The sequence below is a fragment of the Lynx rufus genome, unplaced genomic scaffold, assembly GCF_022079265.1.
Source record: "Lynx rufus isolate CCGP_SWC_20201006 ecotype Redwood Valley unplaced genomic scaffold, mLynRuf1.p SCAF_45, whole genome shotgun sequence".
Classification (NCBI taxonomy): domain Eukaryota; kingdom Metazoa; phylum Chordata; class Mammalia; order Carnivora; family Felidae; genus Lynx; species Lynx rufus.
In genome coordinates this window covers 1,759,116-1,775,103 of record NW_025814862.1, presented here as the reverse complement: position 1 = coordinate 1,775,103, position 15,988 = coordinate 1,759,116, and the positions used below count along the sequence as shown (strand labels likewise).

The 15,988-nt window shown below is 46.3% G+C and overlaps 1 protein-coding gene across 2 annotated transcripts in view; it reads right to left on the bottom strand.

Annotated features, from left to right (window-relative positions):
• The window catches only part of LOC124525703 (mediator of RNA polymerase II transcription subunit 15-like), a 69,727-nt gene that overhangs the window by 31,660 nt on the left and 22,079 nt on the right, over positions 1–15,988 (bottom strand). For both annotated transcript variants that reach the window (XM_047098264.1, XM_047098265.1), the window contains exons 2-3: positions 15,200–15,287; positions 1,063–1,114 (exon numbers count right to left, since the gene is read on the bottom strand). In XM_047098264.1, coding sequence (XP_046954220.1) covers positions 1,063–1,114; positions 15,200–15,287 — 140 coding nt within the window. The remainder of the gene's footprint in view (positions 1–1,062; positions 1,115–15,199; positions 15,288–15,988) is intronic.

The window sequence follows — 15,988 nt, the reverse complement described above, 5'->3', positions numbered from 1 at the left end:
CTTGCCAGGACAGACCAAGGCATCTCATCCAGACTGCTCATTCCCCAGGCTTCTGGTTCCAACAGCTTGTTCTAAACAACATAGGGCCTTCCCAAACACAGCAAAGAAAGTGGAATCAAGTGAAGTTCATCTAGCCGGCCATTCTGGGAAAAAGTGTGGAAAGAAGCAAAATCTATGGGCCACACAGGGGCTCTGGGGTTCACAACATCTCCTTTTTTCTGAGATTACTAACACCATAGCCACCTCTACAAGCACGAAGAGAAGCCACTAGACGCGCCAACTGTGTGCTGCAAAGACAAGCTGTGTCAAGAGGAGCCCATCTCCTGTGGTCACACAACTGCAGGCAGGTAGGAGGCGCTGCTGGCTGAAACCTCAGAGCGCTGAACCAGCCTGGTTTCCTTTAGAGACTTTAGATACGGTGACCATCCAGGAACAGTAACTGTCCTCCATGCTTATGCGTAACACACAAAAGACCACCAAGACCCCTGAGCCCAGTCTGCAAGGACACACACTTTTAAAGAGCCATGGCTGATGCCAGGCTGGGCTGACAGGACCCTAGCAGGACCCTGGGAAGCAGAGTGGGTGGAAGGCAGCAGGCACCAGGCGACCCTCACCAGGGCAGGGAGCCAGAGGCAAGACTTATGAAGTTCCAGCCTGACAGGAACACACATTTGGGTCAGACCCCCATGGGCCAATAAAGCCAACTCCTAGGGAAGGAAGTTTCTTTTCCAGGGTAAACCTGGCTTCTTTAAGAACTGCCTAGAGACAAAAGCCACAGTCTTTTGAAAAAGAAGATTAAATGGACAAGCAAAAATAGCAGTCCAGACCACTTGGAGGCTAACATTTCTATTATGCCAAAATCAGCATTTTTGAGGTTGAAGCTTTGAAGAGGATGGGAGACGGAATCAAATGCAAAGCAATGTCAAACTTCCCAGAAAGCAGGAGCTTTTTACACAGGCATTCTGCCTCAGGCACTGCGGCCAAGAAAGCCCCCACCACCCCAGGAAAGGGCCAGCCTCTCCTGGCAATCAAAACCACCCAGAAATGTAAAATTTTACTTACGAATGTCTCGAAAATGGATAATAAGCCTGGCCACGAGAGAAAGGTATTCGTCCTAAAAGCAAAAACAGGAAGCAGTTTAATCCCAGGTGAAGAAGTGAAGTCATGTGACGCCCCTTCCCACCCCCTGCACTGCTGTGTCACTGAGTTGAGGGTTCTTCCTGAAAGGCTGCCGGCTCGCCTGGCTCGGCCTCCTCTGGAATCCATCTCTCAGAGAAGAGCTGACAATGCTCAGCTATGGCAGGCCAACAAAAAGCACAAAGAAAAAGCCAAGAGGGATACCGAGAGGCGTCAAACCGCTGCTCCTTCCACTCTGCTGCAAAGGCTCAACGGAGAGGACAGCCAGCCAGCTCAGGCGCCCCTCCTCTCACAGGGGGGACGGCAAGTCCAGAGGGGATGAGGGGCCAGCTTGAGGTCACAAGGCACATCAGCAGTCGACATAGGCAGGCCGCTTTTGTCTTTGCACTATTTGTATCCAAGTACTTTCGCTTTTAATACCCGGCCTGTTGCTCTTTCACTGCTGACGTGCTTGCATGCAAATCTGGCTGTGCGCCCCTGGCTGCACTTTTCAGAGAAGCTGTGTTAATCTGAATTTACTGCACAGGCAAGGGAGAAGGCACAGTGCCACTCAAGGGTGGCAGGTGAAGGCCACTGCCGAGAGCCCGCTTTTTCCCAGCTACCGGGTTTCTGGAACTGCACAGCAGAGCCTGCCTTCTACTGATTGACCTCTTTGCGACTAAGGACACTCGCTCCCAGGTGTTTTGGGGAAATCACTACTGTGAGTTTGTCCTGTGGTCAACAAAGGAATGTCTGAGTTAAATTCTTATTTCAGCGAAGCTGTACCATCCTTCCCCTCCTTGAAATGCCCGTTCCTCTGGCAAGGCAGCCCCAATAAGGCAAAGCCTTCATTCTCCATCCTGCTTGCACGACCCTCCTAAGTCACTGTGACACAGAGAGGCCACTAGACAGCAGGCTGATGGGATGACACCCACACAACCCAGAACCCAGCTGCGCGCAGCACCTTGTGGAGGTACTACCCTGGGAACACATGCCAGTGAACTCAGGTACAAGAGTAAACCCACTGTCTTAAGAACACCTTTGGGGAAAAGTGGTCTCAGGTAAATGAAAAAATATAAGCACACTTTCTAAATCTTCATTACTCCTCACTCACCCCCAAACTTCACCCCACCACTCTTTTTTGGCCAGGGGAATCAGCAGAGGCAAACATGAGGGGAAAAGGCCTGGGGGAAAGGCAAAGTTGGGATAAGAACGTGCAAAGGGGGGCAGGTACAAAGAGAGGGACAGTGAGCCTCTCCTGGAGCATAGGGACATTTAGCGGGTGTTGTCAACATTCCCAATTTCCAACTCCTCCCACCAATTTCCAGTAGGAAAGACAACATGCTGAGGGTAAAGGGTAGAGCTGGGAACTCCTGCCTATGGATCACCCGGTCCTTGAAGGACAGCAGTGTGGTGAGCAGGGAGCAAGGAGGTGGCGGGCCCGAAGGAAGCTCAGGAAGTAAGGCGGCCAAGTACAAGGGGACAAAAATTGGGAGGTTGCCAGGTCAATGTCTGACATCTTTTTAGGGCCTTGGGCCATCTGTTAAATTGGGGATACCTTAAAAGAACTTGCTGAGTTTTCTCTATTTCCATAAAAGATAAAACGAAGGGTGACTGTGTGGCTCAATCGGCTGAATGTCCAACTTTGGCTCTGGTCACGGTCTCGCAGTTTGTGAGTTCGAGTCCTGCATTGGGCTCGTTGCCGTCAGTGCTGAAGCTGCCCACACAGAGCCCACTTCAGATCCTGTCTCCCCTCTCTCCCCGCCCCTCCCCCACCTGTATGCACTCTCACTCTCTCAAAAATAAGTATTAAAAAAGAAAAGATAAAATGAGGAAGCAGGTTGAAAAAGCAACTAGATACTTTACTCAGACACAAGATACAATAAAAATGGGGCTCAGGAGCATGTCCCCAAAGCCTTGAATACAGAACCAGGATTGGGTACTCAAAGCCCTACTGCAGTCCCTGGCCCAGAGCTGGATGGCCAGAGTGGTCTGCTCCTGGCTAAGGCCACCCCACTGCCAAGTGAGTAGAGTGGAGGCTCTGGGGACCAGACTAGACCAGCCTGAGAAGGCCTGGGGCGTAGATCTGGCCACCTGACAGTAGACATGGGCACAGAAAGCAGTCACACGGCTGCCAAGAGGTTTTCTTGCAGGTTAAATACATCTCCAAGTTTCTCGCAAAGCCAGGCCACCCAGGAACCACTAGGAGTGGAGCGCTGCACATCTGCTGCCAGTGTTCCTCCCTCAGTAGACCCTGGGGTCTGAGACTGCACCGCTCACGTCCCCCAGGGTGGGCTATTTTACTCCCATGGCTCCTAAGTCATAGGTGCTGACTGACCTTCCCCGGCGTGAGAATTCTCAGATTCTACTACTCCCTTCTGCTCCAAAGCACCCCACCTCTCCAGGACTGTTACAGAGAAAGGGCTGAAGAGCATGTGATGTCCCTTGCATTCGCTCAGTCTTTATGATCTGTCCCACTCAACATCAAAAATCTAAGTGTCAGGGCTGCACGTGAGGTTGGGTATTACCAGACCAAGGCAGTAACAGCTAATACCCTGGCATTTACGTGGTGCCAGGCATAGCTCTAAACCTTTACATATATCAATGCTTTTAATTCTTCCAACCACCTACTGAGGTAGGTGCGTGGTGTCCGGTTTGCCAATGAGAAGACAGAAATGTGGGGAGAAAAGCTTTATACAGTTCAAACCCCAGCGTGACCCATGCAAGTCTAGCATGAAGGCCCAAACGACAAGGGTAAAAGATGTCTCCCCAACAGGGATGTGGAGGGAGCAGCAGGAGCAGGGACACACACAGGCTCCATATAAAATTCTAGACACCACACACTACACGCTATACACTACCTTTTGTATAAGACATGGGGAATCTGAATACATACGTATGCTTGTATCTGCAAAAAGAAATGTTAGAAGGATAAACCAAAATCGAAGATTAACAGTTACTCCCAAAGGTATCAGGGATTGGGCTCGAAATGAGACTTCACACCTTGTTATATGGTTTTCACATTGGAAGCACGTACATTTAAAAAAAAAAATCAAATTGAAGATAATACTAAACCAAAAGTACAATTCCTAAAAATTCAAAATAAGCTGAAACATATGACTTAACTATCAAGATGGTGTCAAAATCATACAGTGAAAAGAACCCTTTGAGAGCTCATTTTAAAAAAGAAAAAGCAAACAAAACAAAAAACTGCATGTCCTTAGTGTAAGGGATACATTTTAAGGGCAAACAGAGCTGCAAAGAAATCTTAAACTTCATTCCACATTTTGTTATTATGTTACTAATATTAGTGGTAATATTAGTCTGTTTATTCCAAAGGTATTTTATTTTATCTTGAAGTTTTAAAACTTTTTTAGTAATCTCTACACCCCAAACATGGGGCTCGAACTCACAACCCCGAGATCAAGAGTTGCATGCTCCTCCGACTGAACCAGCCAGGCGCCCCCAAAAGTATTTTAGAGTAAAGCAAGTAATTATGCTAATATTAGAAGCCAAGATATTCACATTAAGAGAAAAGATACATGTTTAAAATGAAAGTAAAACCCTGTAAGGTTAAACTGGAATGGGAAATATCAGTGTGAAATTACGGGGTTTTTGAGGTTGTCGCTGTTACCACAAAAATATATTACTTCTTAGCTCTCTTCGCAAATAGGTGCAGAAGCCATCAGCACCAGTGCCCACACGGCATGCTCTAAATACCATTTCAGCCTCAAAAAGAAACCAGGGCTCCATAGGGGAACGGCCCATTCCGGGACCAAGACGCAAGTAAGCTGCAAAAGATGAAAGAAGTCATGATAAGGGGCCCTAAGAGGGACAGGAGGGAGCTTGGGGGCTGCCCCTCCATGAGGAAAGGAACACAGAAGCATCAAAATGAACCACTGCAATGGACTGAAATACACGAAATGCACAGCCCCAAGCTCCTAATAGTCACAGGAAGAGAATCTACCCTCATTCTCATTCCCAACCCCTATTGATCACCTCCCCCCTGGCAGGGTGGGGGGTGGGGGGGTGGGGGGGAAACCAAGGGTAGCAAGTCCTTGGGTTACAAAGGGACAATGGACTAGAAAGCATCCCTGGGGGGTTCAGAATTGGCTGTGTTTCAAGCAACCAAGGATCCCTGGTTGATGAAAGAAAACCCTTCTTTGCAGCAAAATTCCTTGTAATAAATGTGTAAGGAAAGCCAGAATTAAGGACAATTACCACTTTGCAATACCCAATTAAATGGTGGAACATGAGGTGATAAGTGGATAGGGAACTTTTAGGAGAAGAGTCAGGCTGTCACTCTCTGAACTCCTGACCAGCTGTCGTCTCGTGGAGAAATACAAATACATGGCACCACCTCGGACATATTCTTGCTAATGAAATCACTGCACCCTGGGCTCTTTCCATCTAATACTCCATTTATAAGAAATATGGGGTAAAAAAGAGTGAGTCAGGCAAACACGCACGCCAATGACTCTGCCACTTAGGATTCACAAGGAAGTGAGGAACCTGGCAGAGAAAGCTCTGTATCATCTTGGAGAAGACACGTTATCATCAAAAATAGTATGTTGGTAGATGAATGTGAAAGATGTTTCTGGGGAGGGCTCAGAGGAAATGAGAAACAGAGAATCCTTGTTAGCTAGTGACAGGAAGTTTAGCTGTATCCTACTTGTGGGGAAGGCAGAACTTGTAAGCAACAAATTTGGATATTCGGCTGAGAAGACTTCCAAGCAAAATGTTGAAGGTCTGGCCTGCTTTCTTCTTGCTGCTCAGAGTAAAATGCGAGAAGAGAGAGAAACTGAGGGAAGAACTATCAAGCAAAATGGAACCTGGACTTGGTGGTTTGGGAAACTCCCAGGCTACCCAAATTGCTAAAATGAGGAGATTCACTGTTAGGAAGGTGTGCTCTGGAGAAAAGGCCAAGGGTGTGGCTTGACACAAATTTTGCTAGTGCCAAGGAGACTGGGCACAGGATTCACGAATCCCCTCAATTATCTCACAGAAGCCAAGGCCAGGGAAGAAATCACACAGGAAAGACCGGTGGAGAAATCACTGGTCTAATGGGGTGAATCCTGTCACACACACAGGAGACCCACAAAGGCATTTGAGTGTTACACCAGCAAAAACAGTGCCAGGTTGGCCTGAAAAGGAGAGAGACTAGAAGAAATCAAAGAAGGGTGTCAGACTCCCAAAATTCTACAGGCAGAAAACAGCCTGATAAAATCACTCAGCTGCAAACATGTGCTATTCCTTAAGAAAAAGAAAGATGACCACAAGGGCAGACTTTTAGGCCAAGAGGCCAAAGCCAACAGCCCAGAGACTAGAGTCTCCAAAGTCTGGTAATTAGTTACAGCAGCTACAGGAAACTAATACACTCTTTCTATAGACTCATCTGTGTTATAGCATGTTTCAGTTATTTCATTTTTTTATATGGCCAAATAATATTTCACTGTATGGAGATACCACTTTTTCTCTATCCATCCATCAACTGATAAACATTTGGATTATTTCTACTTTGGGCTATTATGAATAATGCTATGAATACTTATGTACAAGCTTTTGTCGACATTTGGTAACTTTAATTTTTTGAGGAATCATCACAGTTTTCCACAGTGACTGCACCACTTCACATTCCATCCAGCAACGCAGGAGGTCCCAATGTCTCCAGTCATCATGAGTGTGAAGTGGTATCTCACTGCGGTTTTGGTTTCCATTTCCCTCTGACTAATGATGCTGAGGAGCTTTTCATGTACTTCTTGGCCATTTGTGTATCTTCGCTGGAGAAATGTCTATTCAAGTCCTTTACCTTTTTTTTTCTTTGAATTAGGTTTTTTTTGTTAGAGTTGACGGAATTCTTTATATACTCTGGATACCAGTCCCTTATCAGATAAATGATTTGCAAATATTTTCCCCTATTCCATGTGTTGTCTTTTCACTCCCTTGATGGTGTCCTTTGATGCACAATAGTTTTAAATTTTTTTCTAATAGTTTTCATTTTGATGAGTCAAACTAACAGATTTTCTTTTGTTGCATGTGCTTTTGGTGTCACATGTCAGGAACTGTGGTCTAATCCAAGGTCACAAAGATTTATGCCTGAGTTTTCTTCTGTTTTATAGTTTTAGCTCTTATATTTAAGTCTTTCACACATACATTCTAATTTCTGTGTATGGTGTGAAGATGGGACCCAACCTCAATATTTTATATATAGTCATCTAGTTGTCCCAGCACCATTTGTTGAAAAGACTGTTTTTCCCCACTGAAATCTTTCAGTGCCCATGTCAAAAAAAAAAAAAAATTTCTTAAGAGTAAACACAAAGACTTACAGATTCTCAATTCTACCTCATTGATTTGTAAGTTTATCCTTATGCTAGTATGACATGGTCTTGATTACTATAGCTTTGTAGTACATTTTAAAATCTGGAAGTATTGGGGTGCCTGGGTGGCTCAGTTAGTTGAGTGTCTGACTCTTGGTTTTGGCTCTGGTCATTATCTCCCATTCCATGGTGTTGAGCCCCATGTTGGGCTCTGCACTGACAACAAACATGGAGTCCACTTGGGATTCTCTCTCCCTCTCTCTTCCCCCCCTCCTCTCCCTCGCTCGCATGTGCACACCCCCCCAAATAAATAAATAAACTTTAAAAATTAAATTAAATTAAATTAAATTAAATTCAGAAGTATGAGTCTTCTGTGTTCTTTTCCAAAATTGTTTTGGGTATTCTGAATCCCTTGAGTTTCCACAGGATCAGTCTGTCCACTTCTACAATGTCTGTTTGAAAGTTTTCCTCAGATACTGAGAAGTGTATCAAATCCCAGAGCAGGTACTCCAGAGCCAGTGTTCTTGGCAACAGGAAGCCTTTGATAAGTACTGCATTGTGAGTCATATATTTTAACATTTTATTTTTATACATTCTGAAATATTTTAGACATACAAAAAGTGAAAAATTAAACAAATGCCAGTGGTCTCTTTACCTAGCTTAAATTTAAAAATAAGACACAGGGGATACCTGGGTGGTTCAGTTGGTTAAGTGTCTAACTCCTGGTTTCATTCAGCTCAGGTCATGATCTTGCAGTTCCTGAAACTGAGCCCTGCTTGGGATTCTCTCTCTCCCTCTCATTCTGCCCCTCCCCTGCTACATACATACACACATACATACATACATACATACATACATACATAAATAAGGGTGCCTGGGTGGCTTTGTTGGTTGAGCATCCGACTTTGGCTCAAGTCATGATCTCATGGTTCAAGGTTTGTGAGTTTGAGCCCCGTGTTGGGCTCTCCATTGTCAGCATGGAGCCTGTTCCGGAGCCTCTGTACCAACCCCCTCTATGCCCCTCCCCTGCTCACATGTGTGCTCACTTGCTCTATTTCTCTCTCCCTCTCAAAAATAAACACTTTTAGGGTCGTGAGCTCAAGCCCCACGTTGGGTGTGGAGACTACTTTAAAAAATAAACACAGACAGACCAAAAAATAAAAATAAGACAGAAAAAAAGCAAGTAAGCAAATGAGCTAGCCCTCCATGCTACCACTGACTCACCCTACATCTCAGTTTCTTCACAGGTGAACTGGAGAAAAATGTCACACGGACTAGACCAAGAGAATACTTCTCTCAGTGCCTCAATACATGCTACTGCAAACATATCTGGTGAAAATCAAACAATCAAAATTGACAGTTAAGCTTCTGAACAAATATGTTTACTAAGGATGGTGCAGGAATCCTGACTATCATGCATTTAGACAGAATGGAGTAAAGGAGCACTGCCTACAGGACCTTCCTCATGAAACAGCTACACCCAGCTAGGCTTTCCTAGCAGATCTCAGTAGCTGTTAAGAAAATGCTTATCTTGGGGCACCTGGCTGGTTTAGTTGGTAGAGCATGCGACTCTTGATCCCAGGGTCATGAGTTCAGGCTCCACATTGGGTGTAGAGCCTGGGGGGGGAAGGGAGGGGAAAAGGAGGGGAGGGAGGAGGGAAAGGAGGAAGCAAGAGGGGAAGGGAAGAAGGGTAGGAGGAAAAGGGGGAAAGAAGGAAGAAAATGCTAGTCTTTTCATGTGTTCACATTTTTCAATGTACACAATTGTGCTTTTCTCAGCTCTAAGATGCAGCGCTTCTAATGCCTGAATTCTTGGGCAGTCCAACAGGTGCCCATGGATAGCAGAAGGTATATTCAGATTCAGTCAAAGCCAGACTCTGGGCTTGTGAGGTCCCTCAAAAAGGCTAAAGGTAGGAAAGCATCTCCTTTTATCAGATGTACATAGGCATCCTCCTCTTCTCTTGCTGGGAGTGTGACTGGGCCTGACTCTATTTCCCAGGCTGTGCTCGTCCCTATTTATTCCAGCTGGTTGGCTGTTCAGCTCAGGCCCTCCTCTTTGATTACTCCTAAGGTAGCTTCCCACTTCTGATGCTCACAGCTTCCCTGGTCCCCGCATTTCACTTTGGCCTCCCAGTGGGGGTTTAGTTCTGTACTAGTCCTTTCTACACTGTAAACCAGAAACACGGACTACTTTTGCATAATACTATATTAAATGCAAGTGAGTAAATGAGTGTTTAACTTTTACACTAATTTAAAAACAACCAAGTAACAAGCAAGTGTTCAGAACTGCACCCAGCTGTAGTAAGCATCTCTACATGCTGCTGCTGTAGGTGTCGACACAGAGGTCCCCAGACCCCTGACTGTGCTCTCATCCAGTGGATGCCAATCTTCCCAAACCTTCAGAGGCTGGTTCAAGTGTTTGGAGATGAAACTATCACAATAACACACCATCCCCGGGTACAATTATTTTTGCTTCCATCAGCCTCCTTTAGGCAGAGAGTAGTCCCATCTGTAAGAATTAAAGGTGTTAAGGAATTAAAGTGGCTGTTTGGGTATCTTTCGCCTTGACGGATGGGAGGCAGTAAGAGAAGTAGCTAAGAGTGTGGTGACACCAGAACATCTGGCTCCATTCCTGGCTCTACCTCACCTAGATCTGTGACCTCCTAGATAAGTTAACTAGCATCTGTATGCCAGAGACTCCTTCTCTGAAACTGGGGACAGTGGTACTATATTTGCATCATAGAGCTGATGTGGGATCACATGAGCTCACACGTGAACCTTGCAAGGGGACACCACTTTACAGGGAACAAATGGAGTCTGGCCATTAAACCTGGATCCAGCCAATGATAGAATGGGCAGGGCTTTAACTTGGGGTGCTAACATGCACACTAGAAGCACGAGCCCGTGCCAGGCAATTTGGTGAATTCTTTTTATTTTTTTTAAGTATTTATTTATGTAAGTCATCTCTACACCCAACGTGGGGCTCAAACTCACAACCTGGAGATCAAAAGTCACATGCTCCTCCGACTGAGCCAGCCGAGGGTCCCTGGTAACTTCTTCTAAATGAGAGCACTCAAGATTTTCCTTGCCTAGGGGCGCCTGGGTGGCGTAGTCGGTTAAGCGTCCAACTTCAGCCAGGTCACGATCTCACGGTCCGTGAGTTCGAGTCCCATGTCAGGCTCTGGGCTGATGGCTCGGAGCCTGGAGCCTGTTTCCGATTCTGTGTCTCCCTCTCTCTCTGCCCCTCCCCCGTTCATGCTCTGTCTCTCTGTCCCAAAAATAAATAAAAAACGTTGAAAAAAAAAATTAAAAAAAAAAAAAGATTTTCCTTGCCTTGAGAGATACACTAGGCAACCTGAGGTGCCCATTAGTGCCCCAGTTCCCTTCAGGGTGGACACCTCTGGACCGGCCAGCTTGTCAGGATTCCCAGGGAAGGTCAGTCCCTTCTCTCTGGCCTCTTCCACCTCCCAGCCCTTCCTAGAATCCAGAAACAGAGAAATTACTCTCCTTCATCCTTCTCTCTGCTCTGGGGTTCCACTTTTTCAATTCTTTCAGAGTTGTTCTAATGGAATCTCAGGTCAGAGGTGCAGGTAACAAGAGTGCCCCGGCTGCCATCTGACCAGTCCTCACAGAAGGGCCTCACTGCACTGACTGGCGCCGGCTCTATGAGGAGCCTAAGCAGTAGTAAAAAGCTGGCCACTCGACAACAGTGCCTAAGGAGCAGGTCTGTCTCTGTAAAAAAGACAGGAAATTTCCAACACCTGTTAAAAAACAAAAACAACAACAACAAAAAACCTCTTCCAAATAGCTGGGGCCTCCTCTTGGAGTTAGGGATTTAGGACGAGCTTGGTCAAAGGAAATGGACTGCTATTGTTAAGATCCAGAGTGTGGGCTGCAGTGAGGCAGAGGCTAAGAAAGTGAGCGGGCTGTTGTGCTGCCAGGTACCCCCTTTGGGACGGAAAGCTTATTCCTCAGATGATCAGAGAATATCTGTGACAGCCAATCTCCAAGAGGGCCACCAACAATCCCTGGCTTCCCTGTACAAACAGGCCACTGCTTACTTCAAAAGACAGAGGCAATTCCCACTGCCCTGAATTGGCACTGGCCTCAGGATCTCCTGTATCTGAGTGAGGTTCTAGGACTTGTGAGGACTGGCAGCTTCTACTTCCTCCTCCTCAGAAGCTAGCTGCCACATAGTAAGGAAGTCCAGGCCATACTGCTGGAGACACCATGTGGAGGCCATGTCAGGAAAACCAATGTGCAGATAATGTGAGTAAAGCCTTTATGGACCTTCCAGGTCAGCACAGCTGCCTGCTGAATACAGCTGTATGAGAGGTCACACAGGAGACCAGCAGAATGGTCAGCCAGGCAATTCCAATTGCCCTGACTGCTGACCCACAGAATCAGGAGAAATAACTCACTGCTTAGATCATTAAGCTTTTGGGTAGTTCCTTATCAAACAATAGATAACAAACAATACTGAACCAACAAGTTCTGCATTTCAAAAGCTGAAATAGTTCAACAAGCCCTAATCAATATCTTTTAATGCTAAGAAAATACAAACAAGACCAGTAATAACACCCCATCCCCCCAAATATTTGCAAATTCTACATCTAATAAGAAACCTAGATCCAAAATACATAAAAACTCTAACAATCAATTAAAAAAAAAAAACAGAAGTCAATTTTAAAATGGGCAAAGGATGGGGCACCTGGGTGGCTCAAACAGTTAAGCGTCCGACTTCGACTCAGGTCATGATCTCACGGTCTGTGAGTTCGAGCCCCACGTCGGGCTCTGTGCTGACAGCTCAGAGCCTGGAGCCTGCTTCGGATTCTGTGTCTCCTCCTCTCTCTGCCCCTCCTGTGCTCATGCTCTCTCTCTCTCTCTCTCTCAATAATAAATAATGTTAAAAAAAAATTTTTTTTTTTATTTAAAAAAAATTTTTTTTAACATTTATTTATTTTTGAGACAGAGAGAGAGCATGAACAGGGAGGGTCAGAGAAAGAGGGAGACACAGAATCCGAAACAGGCTCCAGGCTCTGAGCTGTCAGCACAGAGCCCGACGCGGGGCTCGAACCCACAGACCGTGAGATCATGACCTGAGCCGAAGTCGGACGCTTAACCGACTGAGCCACCCAGGCGCCCCAAAAAAATTTTTTTTAAATTGGGGCGCCTGGGTGGCTCAGTCGGTTAAGCATCCGACTTCGGCTCAGGTCATGATCTCACAGTTCATGAGTTTGAGCCCCCCATCGGGCTCTGTGCTGACAGCTCAGAGCCTGGAGCCTGCTTCGGATTCTGTGTCTCCCTCTCTCTCTGCCCCTCCCCCACTCACGCTCTGTCTCTCTCTGCCTCTCAAAAATAAACGTAATAAAAAAATTTTTTTAATTAAAAAAATAAAATTAAATAAAATCAGCAAAGGATCTATATAAACAATTTTCCTAAGAGTATATACAAACGGCCAACAAGCACATGAAAAGATGCTCAATATCATTAGTCACCAGGAAATGCAAATCAAAACCACAATTTTTGTGAGATACTGCTTCACACTCATTATGACAGCTATAATAATAATAAAAAAAAGACAAACAATAACAAGTGTTGATAAGGAGTGGAGGTATTGGAATCTCATACCCTGTTGATGGGAACGCAAAATGACACAACTGCTTTCAAAAAGTCTGGCAGGGCGCCTTGCTGGCTCAGTAGGTGGAGCATGAAATTCCTGATCTCAGGGTTGTGGGTTTGAGCCCCACATTGGGTACAGAGATTACTTAAAAATAAATTTTAAAAAAATTTTTAATATTTATTTATTTTTGAGAGACAGAGACAGAGACAGAGAATGTGTGGGGAAGGGGCAGAGAGAGAGGGAGACCAGAATCCAAAGCAGGCTCCAGGCTTTGAACTGTCAGCACAGAGCCTGACATGGGGCCCAAACCCACGAACCATGAGATCATGACCTGAGCCGAAGTCAGACACCTAACAAACTGACTGAGACAACCAGGTGCCCCCAAAATAAAATCTTTATTTAAAAAAACAAAAAACAAAAAACAAAACCCACAGCCTGGCAGTATTACCATATGATTCAGCAATTCTACTCCTCAGTATCTACCCAAGAGAAATGAAAATGGTATGTCAACAGGAAAGCTTCTACACAAATGTGTGTTTTTTTCTAAAGATTTTATTTATTTTTTATTTATTTAAAAACATTTTTCTAAATGTTTAGTTATTGAGAGAGAGAGAGAGAGAGAGAGAGAGAGATCGCACACACGCATGCACGGGCAAACAGGCAGACAGAGAGGGAGACACAGAATCTGAAGCAGGCTCCAGGCTCTGAGCTGTCAGCACAGAGCCTGATGTGAGGCTCGAACTCACGAAAGGTGCCAAAGTCAGATGCTTAACCAACTGAGCCACCCAGGTGTCCCAAGAAAATGTTTATTACGTATATCCAGAGTGCAGACCCCTTCACATCTCAGTGCTCAGGGCTCTTTCTTACACTTACATGTGGTCACAAACACATCATACAGGTGGTTTCTCTTCTGGAAATTGCTTTCTCCAGCCGATAATCTTGATCTTTCCATTTCGAAAAACGTTCACCTCATCTAAACACACAGACCATGTCCAAATTTCCCGAACTGACCTCTATATGTCTTAAAAGTTGGTTTATCCAAACCAGTATCCCACTGAGGGCCACAAACAGCATCTGCTTTTTTTCTTTTTTAATTTTTTTAATGTTTATTCATTTTTGAGAGACAATGAGAGACAGAGCATGAGCGGGGAAGCGGCAGAGAGAGGGAGACACAGAGTCTGAAATAGGCCCCAGGCTCTGAGCTGTCAGCACAGAGCCTGACATGGGGCTCGAACTCACAAATTGCGAGATCCTGACCTGAGCCAAAGTTGGACGCTCAACCGACTGAGCCACCCAGGCCCCCCTAACAGCATCTGCTTTTAATTCTTGACATGAAACGATGTTCTAGAACTCCCAATACCACACTCAGGAACAAAGTGCTCAACGCAGACCCAGTGCAGCTGAGGGTCTGCACAGTCAGGATTTGAGAGGGAGGCAGGGCAGGTGCAGTGGTGCAACAAAAGCCCTGGCTGGGCATCAGCCCCTTCTCGCATAAGCTGGGTAACACTAGACAAGCCGCTGGCTTCCTTGTTCCTGTTCTGCTTCATTTCTACAAAAACAGCTCTGCCCTGGGGAGAACACTCTATTGAAAGGAGGTAGTCACATGAAGCCCATGGCACCTGGCCCAGGACGAGAGCTCATACATTGGAAATCCTCCCCAACTACTCCACCTGTAACATTCCTCGGCCTGGATCCTAGCTCAAGGCCTCAACTTCCACAAGCATCACCTTTAGCACTAAACAAAAGATGACAAGAACTCTTCTGGGCCCACGTGTCAGAGCCCTGTGGAGCTTCGGTGAGCACCATGGGGAGCACTCTTACTCAGAGGAACAGCTGGACTCCATTGAACACCCTACAAGAGCTGGGCTCTGCCCACCATGAATGGATGGTGTTGGCAATGGGGTTGTAATCACAGGCCAGGCCTACATCCTGCATGTCTCCCCCCACCCTCCCGCCCGTATACCATGGACACGTGGGAAGACTGACAGCATACTGATGGTAAAGGTGACAGTGCCCATGGTCAATCAGTGAGCAGCCACCCCGCCCCCACTCCATAGGCAGATAGCTTCCAGATTCTGCCCTGCACCCTCCCCTTCCTAAGCCTCGCTGCCAGGGAGGGTGACTGCACCCACCAAGGCCTTACCCGGGTCTTGGCCTTCAGGAACACATGGCTCTCCATATCCTTGCTGGATTTACTGTGGGCCACACCAGCTTTTCTCATGGCATCCTCACTGTAACACAGAAGAAGAAGAAGAGATATTGACATGTGCCTATAAGTCTGCTCCTGCAGGGTTCCAGGCCAGCAGGCCCTGCACAGCAACTGCCCCTGGATGGAAGAGGCACTGTCCCATGGCATACCAGCTTAGCTAAGGTCCAGGAGAGGCATCAAGGGAGGGACTCTCAGCACAGCGATAAAAGGCAAGCAAGCTGAGCAAGGGAGTAAGAGGGCAGAGCCATGAGAGGGAAAAAACAGTAAAGGCAGACACCACAAAGCAAAGCAGCTACCTCCAGCACAAAGAACCAGAGGATCTAGGCCCTAGGAGTCACTCACAACCCCCACAAAATCAAGTGTATTCAGATGGCTGAGTAGCCAGCACCCTCGATTTCCTACCCTCTGAGTGGCCTGGGTCCCCACTCAACTCTGGCATTAAGAACCGTGGGGCCCTGGCTCCAGTCTCCTCCTCTGTAAAACAAAGGAGGCACACAAAGTCAACTCTTAGTCCCTCCCAAAGTACGTGGGACGTGCAGGTTCTCCAGGTTGGACAAAGGAAATAAACCCCACAAATGTGGCAAACACTTAAAAACACGTTTGCCAAAACATGCCCAATCACAGACAGAATGCTATCATAGGTTTTCACCGGCTGATGCTCTGCTAGGATAGAGCCACGTACACCAGCTAAGCTTGAGCTCCCTGTGAATGGCAGCACACACC